At 45.1% G+C, this 11,829-nt stretch overlaps 1 protein-coding gene across 1 annotated transcript in view; it reads right to left on the bottom strand.

Annotated features, from left to right (window-relative positions):
- Dzip1 (DAZ interacting zinc finger protein 1) overlaps positions 1 to 11,666 on the bottom strand; it is a 49,017-nt gene extending 37,351 nt beyond the window's left edge. Inside the window, exons 1-6 of the mRNA XM_013022968.1 lie at positions 11,196 to 11,666; positions 8,645 to 8,729; positions 5,603 to 5,727; positions 3,836 to 3,997; positions 731 to 835; positions 174 to 236 (exon numbers count right to left, since the gene is read on the bottom strand). Of these exons, the coding sequence (XP_012878422.1) occupies positions 174 to 236; positions 731 to 835; positions 3,836 to 3,997; positions 5,603 to 5,727; positions 8,645 to 8,729; positions 11,196 to 11,666 (1,011 nt within the window). The remainder of the gene's footprint in view (positions 1 to 173; positions 237 to 730; positions 836 to 3,835; positions 3,998 to 5,602; positions 5,728 to 8,644; positions 8,730 to 11,195) is intronic.
- Positions 11,667 to 11,829: the final 163 nt, after the last annotated feature.

Here is an 11,829-nt window from a genome sequence, read left to right as displayed (position 1 = left end):
GTATGAAGACCAGGATTCCAACCCCAGCATCTCTCTCTCTCTCTCTCTCTCACACACACACACACACACACACACACACACACACACACACATACAATCTCTCTCTCTCTCTCTCACACACAATCTCTCTCTCTCTCTCTCACACACACACACATACAATCTCTCTCTCTTACCCGATCCTTCTCTTTTTTGTGTTCCTGATGGAGAGCTTGAACTCGAGCCGTCCACTTGCTTTCCTGTGAAAGAGTAAAGCGTGTGATTTGTTTGCAGATCTAACACTGAACTCTATGGGAGGTAAAGATGGAATGATTTCAGTCTGAGGCAGGCAAAATGGTGAGATGCTGTCTAAAACATAAACCAAAACAAAAAAGGCTGGAGACACGACTCAAGCGCTAGAGCACCTGCCTAGCAAGAGCAAGGCCCTTTGAATTGAATTCCGAATACCATTATATAAAAGACAATAAATGGCCGGTTGCTCGTGACTCACACCTGTAATCCTTGCTACTTAGGAGGCAGAGATCAAGGTTCAAAGACAGCCTGGGCAGAAAAATCCAGGAGACTCTTATCTCCAATTAAGCAACAAAAGCTCAAGTGGTAGAGGGCCAGCCTTGAACTGAGTGAAAAAGCCAAGTGAGAGCCAGAGCCTGAGGTCCAACATCGGTACCAGCCATCCCCCTCCCCCCAGAAAAGGAGCAAGGAAGGCATCCACTGTGGTTACCCCACTTCATACCTGATTGTCCAGCAGCTGCATCACATTCTGGAAGTCCTGGGGGTGTGGGGAACGATCTTCTTTAAACTCATGGGCGTCTTTTAATGTACCTATGTTGGACTTGATCTGCAAATTGGATTTCTGGATTTCCAGCAATTGCTATAAAAGAATATTCAAAACTAGTGGTACAATGCTATCTGTGTGTGAGGGAAGAGAGAGAGAGAGAGAGAGAGAGATAGAGAGAGTGTGTGTGTGTGTGTGTGTGTATCATGGGGCCTGAACTCAGGACCTGGCAGCTGTCCCTGAGCTCTTTTTGCTCAACGCTACAGCTGTACCACTTTGAGACAAAGGGCCACTTCCGGTTTTCTGGTGGTTAATGGGTGATCAGAGTCTCAAGGACTTTCCTGCCCTGGCTGGCTTTGAAACATGATCTTCAGATCTAGCCTCCTGAGTAGCTAGTATTACAGGTGAGAGTAATTGGCGCCCAGCAATACTATACTTCAATCAGAATTAAATATTAAATAAAATTGGAGAGCCAGCGGCCATGCTTGAAATCTGGCTTTCCTTCCAAACACTCCTTTAGCTTCCACTGCTGGTGTGACTGTCCTGTGTCTCCTAACTCTGGTCTTTTCCATTAGAATGTGCTGGGGCAGGAAATCTTAGAGAGTCTTATAAACTCAGTGTAATCACGAGGAGTACACCCAATAATTCCTCTTCGCAGAGAATTCCTAAGTTATTCTGGCCATCAAAGACAACACTGGAAAGCCTGGCACAGACAAGAGGAGCCTCGCCTCGGGTGACCCAACCACTAAATGTGATCTGGCATCTTTGGCAAGTTCCTGCAGTAAATTGTGATTTAATAGGATGTCAAAGCCTCCAGTTTTTACCTCCTTTTTTCCCAGACACCAGTCCCCTTGTCACTCAGAGGTGACTGCAGCACCTCCTCATACGACCTTGGTGGAGAGGAAGAGCGCCAAGTTTCTCCAGGCTCCATACCTCTCACTGAGGGTAAGGGACCTGGGGCCTGGGGTCAAGCAAGCCGGTGGCCAGAGCTCAAGTAGGTCTAAAGGCCCCTAGCTATTAGCTGCTAATAGGAACATACACTCTTAAACCTCAAAATCTAAATGCAAAGCCAGGCGCCAGTGGCTCATGCTTATAATCCTAGCTACTCAGGAGGCTGAGACCTGAGGATCGCGGTTCAAAGCCAGCCTGGGAACGAAAGTCTGTGAGACTCCTATCTCCAAGCACCAGAAAACCGGAAGTGGTGCTATGGCTCAAGTGGTAGAGTGCTCACCTTGAGCTGAAGAGCTGAGGGATAGTGCCCAGGCCCAGAGTTCAAGACCCATGAACGACTAACACACACACAAATCTAAATCCAGGAAGAAATTGTTTGATTGTTAAAGTCTGTAGAGTTCATAAGCTTTGTAGATGAAGATAATGACAATGATCTTTGTGAAGGTTAACATGGGTTGGTGACTTTAGCTAAGTATCACTATGAAATAATACTGTGAAATTTGTGTACTTAATCTCAATAAAGAAAAAATTAATCGAAATCCAAGGTCTCAGTGTTGCCAACATGGGACTGCACTGATCAGTCACAGGAACAATCCTGCTTGTGTCTGCGAGCTGATCTTGATGAGTTCAAGCCCAGGCACTGTCTCTGAACTTCTTTTCTCAAGGCTAGCACTCTACCACTTTGCACCAGTGAGGAAAAAGCATCTTTTCTATCAAAGTAGTTTCTATCAAAAGCATCTTTTTTATCAAAGCTTCCTTTCCGTTAATCTGGAGGAAAGAATTTTCCTCAGGGTTTCCTGCTTTGGCTTTGTGGCCTGGCCCTTGTTAATTACATTTTAGTTCCATTACCTCCTTTCTCTCAGCCCTTTCATTAAGACAACCAAATAGAAGTTCCTTGAATTTTACACCCTCTTAAAACCACATCCTTTTGCAGACTGTGAACCTGAGCTCAGCAAATAGCAGCAGAGGGGCGGGGCCTGCTGGGTTAGGGATAAAAAGGGAGCAGCCTGCCCACTCTGTGTGCTTGCTTGCTTGATTTTTGGCTGATGGTGCAGAAGTAAATTTTGCCTTGCGGAGTTCCTTTCAAAAAAAAGATCCTGCAGCAAAAGAGTATCAAAGTGAAAACTGAAGAGCAAGGAGAAGGACCTAGTGGTCATTCAAAAATGGGCTTCAGGGCTGGGAAGGTGGCTCAGTGGTAAGAGTGCTTGCCTTGCATGCAGGAGGCCCTAGGTTCGATTTCTCAGCACCACATAAGCAGAAAAAGCCAGAAGTGGCACCATAGCTCAAGTGGTAGAGTGCTAGCCTTGAGCTGAAGAGCTGACAGACAGCGCCCAGGCCCAGAGTTCGGGCCCCACAATCAACAACAAAAAGTACCAAAATTGGACTCCACTTTGGTTTTCTAAACCTTTCTTGGCCACTAGAGGGAGCCCATGGTTAATCCCCCAGCTCCCAGCCTTCCTTGGGCAAACTGGATTTGTGAATTTCCAGCAAGTGCTATTTAAATGAAATTCAAAATCACTGGTACTGATGTTATACTTTTATCAGAATGAAATACTGTCACGTTTGAAATCTTCCCCCTAAGGATGACAGATCGAGATCCCATTGTTTAGAATTCTATGTGGGAGGACTGGCACTGAGGATGAAGGACCAGTTCCTGCTGGGTGCGGCTTTGTCTGCCATCCAGGCTTGGGGCCAATGCTGTTCCCACACAGGTTGGGGACTCATTTAGCCATAATTCTGCTTGTGTTGGACAACCCAACCTCCTAAAGCAAAGAGAGGTTCTCCCTCTGTCCTTCTGACTCAGCTTCCTTTTCCTCCCACACTGGTCTGAATCAACCTAAATACTCCCAAACCCAGGGAAGAGGTTGTGGTTTGGACCTTCTTCTAATGCACCCAGGACTGGTCTTTATTGGAGTTTAGGGCCTGAACTCCCACTTCTCAACAAAATAACTTTCCTAGCCTGTCTGTCTTTTACCCAAGACTCAAGGACTCAGGGAACCTGCACCAGAGCATGGCATGGTATCTTATAATCCTCTGGCCCAAATGCCTGGCTAATGCCCCATCTCAAGGCCTCTATTAATTAGCATGAGGACCTCCAGCTTTGGTACTTACATATTCCAAGGCTGAGTTCTTCGAAGTTAACTCTTTAAACTCCTTCATAAACATCTCCTTGACTTTTTCCATTTCATCCACTAGTTTCTCCTTTTCTTCCTCTTTCCATCTATCAAATAACTTCAGAAAATCTTCCTCTTTTGCTTTCTGCATTTCGTATTCCTGAAAGTATTGTGAACACATGGCTTTAAACAGTTCTGCTAAAGAAGCAAATTGCAAATTTGAAATGAATAGTCATAGCTTCCCCTCAAGGCTATCTGTTAATACTGATTCTTTCAGTTAGGCTTAAAATAAATATCATGGCAGGCCTGTGCACAAATTAAAGGCAGCAGCACACAGCACGTCCTTACATCCCTTAAAATGTCTACATGGAAGCAAAAAGGTTCTAACTTTTTGTGTTCTCTGAATTTATATAGCAGATAGGCAAAAATTATAACACACTATTGATTATGCTATAACTTTGATGAATCTCAAAAACATTTTGCTAAGTAAAAAAGCCAAACATAAAAAGGTTATAGGTTATATGATTACTTCTATGTAATATATACAGACCAGACAAATTCAGGAAGATAGATAAGAACACTAGTAGTGCTAGGTATTGGTGGCTCAGTCGATACTCCTAGCTATTCAGGAGGCTGAGATCTGAAGAATCATGATGAATCAAAGCCATCCAGAGCGGATTAAGCTGACAGACTTATCAAAAAGCTGGAAGTGGAAACGTGGCTGAAGTGGTAAAGGAAAAATCCAAGCAAGAAATAGAGTCTTGGAGTTCAAGTTCTAGTACCGGTATACACAGAAAAACAACACTAGTGGTTAACAGGAGATAAAATTAACAGGAGTGATTGCTAAATGAATACAGACTATATTCCCGGAGCGGTAGAAAAAACTTAAAACCAGGGGGCCAAACTGGTTTAACTATAAATATGCTAAGTTTGGAATATGGCCCTGCCTATACCTTGATTTTAGCCAGCCACACGCCAAGCTTCTGACACATAGACATGCAATATAAAATAATAAATGTGGGTTGTTTTACTTTATTTTATTTTTATTTTTTGGTCATGGGGCTTAATCTCAGGGCCTGGACACTGTCCCTCAGCTCTTCGGCTCAAGGCGAGTGCTCTACCACTTGAGCCACAGCGTCACTTCTGGCTTTTTCTGCTTATGTGGTACTGAGGAATTGAACCCAGGGCCTCATGCATGCAAGGCAAGCACTCTACCACTGAGCCACCTTACCAGCCCGGTTGTTTTATTTTTTGAAAAAAAAAAAACCTTCAGCAGGCACCAGGGGTTCACATTTGTAATCTTAGTTATCAGAAGGCTGATACCTGAGGATCACATTTCAAAGCCAGCCTGAGCAGCAAAGTCCATGAGACTCTTATCTCCAATTAACTCCCCAAAAAGCAGAAGTGGTACAGTGGCTCAAGTGGTAGAGTGCTAGACTTGAGCAAAAAAAAAAAAAGGCTCAGGGACAGTGTCCAGGCCCTTGAGTCCAAGCCCTGGGACTAGCATCTAAAAACAAGAACAACAAAACATCAAAAATTTAAACAACAACAAACACCACCACCCAAAACCAAACCTTCGAAACACAGAGAATAAAATATATGCTTTGTACTAAAATACTAAAAACCAAATGACACTACAAAACACAGTCCCATTTTATGGAGTCTGACAAACCCTTAAGTGTCCTCAACCAATGGGAATCCCTGGCACCAATGAGTAACATAATTACATACAATGAAAACACCACTGGCTGCACGCCCCACGTACCTTGGAGAATCGTGTGGCGTGGGCGTGCTGTGCAGACTCCAGCTGAGACTTGGTGAGCTGCAGCTGCTCCTTCAACATGTCAATCTCCTTCTGCAGCTTGTCAGTCTGGGCCTTTGTCTTATACTCTGTAGCGACAGAAAACCTGGTTACAACACTCACCTGATGCTCTAGCTTGGAAAACTTACAGGGTACAGTCCTACGGATGAGAAGTGGAATCAACAGAGGAAACTGCTGTAATTTGGGGGTTACGGATCATGAGCACATTTTTATTCTTTTGTGTTTCTCTACAGCCCTTCCTAGGATTGGGCAAAGAATTGTTTGTAAAAGGCAACTTTGGAGGGGGGATCACTATATTGAGGTTGTATTATCCTATAGAGACAGTAAGAACAGCCCTGTTCAGGGAGCAATAAAGATAACAAGGACTCATCAAGTCTATTGACCCAGTGGTACCATGGGGGATGGGGAGGGAGGGGGCTTCCCTCTATTCCTATCCAAGTCTAGCTGGGGAACAGGCTTCCTCTTCAGGTGCTACGGCACTAAGAGTTCCCACCAAACTCTCCGGACACTCCTATCAGTGCTCAGGCAAGCAGAGGACTGGCATTCAGGATGGAAACCCAGACAACACCCTTTACGACTAGGGCTAAGCGAAGAACTGGAAAGTTGCCAAAGGAATCAAACAAGTGAAGGGAAGAATACTTATGTACATGTACTTACATGAGGATGTACACATGACTGAATGGGTATACATGTGTCTGTGAGTGTAGACATGAAAGGGATGGAAACCAAAGTAGAAAGTCAGAATCTCAAAGATGACCTGAAGAAATAATACTCATCTCAGAGTCTGAAATACCCTCTGAAACGAGTATGAGATAAGAGTAAGATACTGAAACAGAAGAGAGAGAAGGTCAGTTGCACACGGAAGAATGGTAGGTTCATTAAATTAGTTCATCGTTCCCCCTTTTCCAGTATATTGCTAACTTGGATACCAGCGGTCCATGGTTTCTCAATGGAATCTGATAACTGTTCGTTTTGGTTTCTAACAAAGCATAGCGATATCCAAAGGAAAGGTTATCTTCCTGGCTTGGAACAGGAATGGTCACACATCGATCCCAAGAGGGAGAATAATAAACAACTTACTTACATATACGGAAACACCCAAAACACTGAATATCATAGTGAGAGTTTGTATGGGTTCATCTGCTCCTGGAGAAGGAGATCTTGGAGTCTCTCCTTTTAAGACCAAGTAATTTTAAAAAAACAAAAACAAAAAACTGGTTTCTTGGGAGCCGCAGCATTGTCTCTCTTATCTGTCTTCACTCTATATTCTGAGTAGTTCTTAGCACCCAAACATTATACTTCCCACATCAAACAAAAAAAAAAAAGTTTCCCTTGATCCCAGGTTTTGGTCTAGTCAAAGCCTGGAGTATTTACCAACCTTCCCAGCAAACGTTATTGAAATCAACGCCTGTGCTCAGCCAGGACACTCCCCCATGGTTCTCAACTCTGCTCACTCAGGTCAGGCTTGACAACAAAAATCTTGACAAGTTGGGCTAATGCTCCATCTGCATCTTCCTCTCTATCTCAGGAACACTCCTGACCACTGCCTCCTTCTTGAAATACTTTTTCCCTTGTTCTCTATAACAGTACATTTCTCAGTTCTTCCACTGGCCCATACATATTGTTTTCCACTCTCCACCTGTCCTTCCTGGGCTCTGGTGTTAAGGCTGAGGTAGGCCGTAGCTCTTCTGTTTTCTACTCAGATGACCTCAGCCAGCCCAGCTGTCATCCAGTGACTCCCAGACTCTCCTCTCTAGCTGAGGGTTCTCAGCCTGCAAACCTCCATACCACTTGCCCATCTATTCTGTGTATGATAAAATGTATCTATGACCAATAGATACATGCTTTCTAGTCTCTTTCCTCTACCCCTAGCCTGCACTGAAACAAACCAACTAAAAAACACCCACAGGATCATCTTTGCTTATCTCCTCTTCTCAGAATGCAGACTCAAGTCTCTGCAGTTTCTATGTCCAACACAAATGTATCTTCATCTTTATGTGTCCCCAGGCAGAGGGTTCAGATCATGTGATCCAGGCTTCTGTCTTCCACCTGGGCTCCTGACCAGCCTCCTGTCCCCTCCAACCTCCCCTGCAATCTATTCCATCAGCAGTTCCAGAACTCATTTTATGGCACAGATTAGATCACGATCCCCCGCTACTTAAAATCTTCTAGGACTTAGTCAAGCACTGGTGGTTCAAGCTGTAATCCTAGCTTCTCGGGAGGCTGAGAGCTCAGGATCATGGTTCAAAGCCAGCCCGGGCAGAAAAGTCCTTGTGAGACTCTTATCTCTAGTTAATCTCTCAAAAACTGGAAGTGATACTGTGGATCAAGTGGCAGAGCACTAACCTTCAGCACAAAGAGGCTTAAGGATAGTGCCTAGGTTCAAGTGCCTGAGTTCAAGCTACATGACTGACCAAGAAAAAAAAAATCTTCCATGACTTCTGGTTGCACATATAAAACACCCACTAGCCAAGGCCTTCAAGGCCTCCTGTGATCCGGCTTCTAACTCCTCTGCCTCCTTTCTGTCCTTAAACACACTGTCCTGTCCCTGACCATCAGTGTTCCTATACCTGAGATACTGGTTTTCCTGCCTCTCACCAGACTGGGAGTTTTTCGTGACTGCAGTCTCTGATTAGATATGACTTTCTCAATACAGCTATCACTGAGACATCATCCCTCCCCATTCTCTTGTTTTATTACCTTCATCTTATCTGCCACCATTTGAAATGAGTCTCTCCGCTGTTTGTCTTAGTGCGTCTCCTCAGCCCCTCCATTACGACCTAAGAGTTGAGATCAGGACTTCTCTATTTGGCTTGTGGCTGTGAGCTTTGCATGCACATAGTAGAGACTCAGTGTTTGCCCCCTGGATGGAACAGGGCCTTTCTCTTAAAAAGGACTGAAAAATAATGCACTGGACTATGTCTCACTGAGAAAAGCAAGAGGATGTAGGAAGAAAATAGCTTGAGAAGAGAGCTCACTCCTTACCAAGGCGAGAGTCTGCAGGGTGGCGGCGTTGAATGTGACTCTGAAGGAAAGCTTGATTCATAAAGGCCTTGTCACAAAAATGGCACTGGAAAGAAAGCAACAATTCAAGTGCATATAACAAGTGTGCTCCCGGTGAGCTGCAGTTAAAATCCAGATACCTGATCCATGATCTCTTGGGAATTGTGTCTCCCAACAACACCGTCCCAGCAAATGATACTGTAAGCATGATTCAGAGGACATGTAAAACCAGGGTGTTCCTTCTACACTGGACACAGGCCATGAAGAATAGTTTTGGAAATTTCTGGTATTTTCTGGAACCTTCCAATATTGTTCTTATTAGTCACTTCAGCATCATCAACTCATTCATGGCACTCTTGCCTGAACTGAGAATTCTGTATGGCCCAAGTAGGATGGTATAAATACCCAGATGGCATTTTTGGCACTTGGCACAAAAGAGGTTCCCCACACCTGGTAGAGCCCTTCCTGGACTCCAGTCCATCGTCTTCCCGGCTTTATCCTCAGAATACAGCATAAGACATGAGAACAACACTGGCAGATATGTGATCTGCTAAAATGAGTTCTGAAAAAAAAATCCCATCACTATCACTATTTTTCTGCTTTTCCATTGATTCATATTTTGGGCTGAATTTCAACTTGTTTCATGTGCATCCTCTTTCCTGGACTCTTCTGACACACTTTATAGATAACCATATTTCCCCTGTAACCATTTTAGAATGCCCCCTAAGAGATAAGGACTTTTCTTGTAATTACAATATCATTATTAATGATATCATAATGGCACTCATAAGACCATTACTTCAACTTTTTAAAATGTAAAAAGAGATAAATATAAAACACAATGTGAAAATTGCCTGTGTAGTAACAAACAGCCAGTCACTTGTTTCCCTCCTTCCTCAAATTTCACATATCATCTTTTAAAAAAAAATTTTTAAGGGCTGGGAAGGAGGCTCAGTGATAGAGTGCTTGCCTCACTTACATAAGGCCCTGGGTTGGATTCCTCAGCACCACATAAACAGAAAAAGCTGCAAGTGGTGCTGTGGCTCAAGTAGTAGAGTGCTAGCCTTGAGCTGAAGAGCTGAGGGGCAGCGCCCAGGCTGAGTTCAAGCACCAAGACTGACAAAAAATAAAATAAATAAATAAATATGATTGTTATGTAACTTAGCACTCTTAGGGCTGAAGCAAGGCTGAAGTGATAGAGCAAGTGCAAGTCCCTGAGTTCAAACACAGTACAATCAAAATAAATTAGACAACAAAACAAAAATTTCTTGTTCATAGGAAGTATACTGAGAAAACTGGGAGTCAATAACTTGATGTGAAATGGTTTAAAATAACAGTATAAAGAACAACAGAAGAAATACTACAAGGTGCAAAAATTATTAATAATTGGTGAATTTAGCCAGGCACCGGTGGCTCATGCCTGTAATCTCAGGAGGCTGAGATCTGAGGATGGTGGTTCAAAGCCAGCCCAGGCAGGAAAGTCTGTGAGACTCTTATCTCCAATAAACCACTAGAAAACCGGAAGTGGCACTGTGGCTCAAGTGGTAGAGCACTTACTTTGAGCTTAAGAGTGCAGGGACAGCGCCCAAGCCCAGAGTTCAAGCCCCACAAGCGACAAAAAAAAAAAAAGGTGAATTTGGATGAAGGATACATCAAGATTCTTCATACTGTTTTGTTTTTTTTAATTTCCTGTGTGCCAGTATTGGGTCTTGAACTCAGGGCCTGGATGCTATTTCTCAGCTTTTTTGCTCAAGGCTGGTGCTCTGCCACTTAAGCCACAGCTCCATTTCCCACTTTCTGTAGGTTGGCTTCTAACCACAATCCTCAGATACAAGCCTCCTAAGTAGCCAGGATTATAGGTGTGAACCCTGGAGCCTGGCTCTTTATACTACTCTGACAACTTTTCTGTCATTTTTGTTTGATTGCTTTTGGCCAGTTATGGTCTGAACTCTGGCCTGGGCACTGTCCAGAGCTCTTCAGCTTGAGGCTAGTGCTCTACCACTTGAGCCACAGTGCTACTTCTGGCTTTTTTCTGCTTATGTGGTGCTGAGGAATCGAACCCAGGGCTTCATGCATGCAAGGCAAGTGCTCTACCATTTGAGCCACCTTCCCAGGTCCAGCTTTTTTGTCATTTTGCAAACATTAAAAAAAAATTAAAGTGAGATGGGGGAAAAAAAAAACCTCCACAAAATAAATCATATTTTGGGGCCATTTGGGGGCTGACTTCAACAGCAATTTGTGCACAGCTGATTTCTCATGATCCCAATGAAGAGGCAGCAGGTTCAACCACTTCAATAAATAGAGCATGGCTGGCAATATTAGCTATTTCTCCATCCTTTGACCAGCTTGCAGAAGGTAATGAATTGGGTCTTCAGTGGGAGCCAAGGACTGTTTGGGCTGTAATAAGGCTGTTTCTTTGAAAACAGGAAGAAAAAACAAAACAAAACCACCACAGTTGTACAGAAAGGGCCTCTTAGGGGAGGCAGGGCTGCTCTGGGGTTCCTGGGAGCCGGGGCACAGCGCCTGTCCTCACCTGGTAATAGCTGGCTTTGGCCTCCATCATCAGCTGCTGGGCGGAGAGCATCTTCTTCCTGCGCTTGCACTCCTCCTTGAGCAGCTTGATCTCCCCGGCCTGCTGGCTGAGCAGCTGCTTGCTCTGCTCGCAGTCGCCCAGGCTCAGGCGCAGCCGCTCCTCCACGCCGTGCAGCTGCGCCGTGAGGAAGTCCTGCGAGTGCATCAGGTACTCGATGGTGAGCTGCGCCAGGCGGATGAGCTTCAGCAGCACCGGGTCCACCCCGGACTGGCAGTGCGGGCACTTCTCGTCCTCCAGCTTGCAGAAGGTGATGTTCATGATGTTCTCCTGCAGCGTGAGCACGTCCACGGCCCCCGCCACTTTGTCCACGTCGATGGCGCTCAGACGCCGCCAGTCCACGCTCTCCAGGCGCGGGCGGAACTGGAAGAAGGGCAGGGGGCCCGACGCCGAGCTGGGGGGGACACAGGCCATGGAGCCTGCGCAGGCCGCGGGGGGCGCGTCCGACCCCTCGGGGCTGCTGACCAGCGGGTAGTAGACGTGCTTCTGGAAAGGCTGCAGGAGGGCAGGAAGAGACTGCTCAGGGAGGAGGGAGAAAGAGGAGGGGAGGAGAGGGGGGAAGGGAAGGACAGGCTGG

This window comes from Dipodomys ordii, unplaced genomic scaffold, assembly GCF_000151885.1.
Source record: "Dipodomys ordii isolate 6190 unplaced genomic scaffold, Dord_2.0 Scaffold65, whole genome shotgun sequence".
NCBI classification, from domain to species: domain Eukaryota; kingdom Metazoa; phylum Chordata; class Mammalia; order Rodentia; family Heteromyidae; genus Dipodomys; species Dipodomys ordii.
Note: the sequence above shows the minus strand (reverse complement) of the source record. Positions and strands in the feature narration are given on the sequence as shown.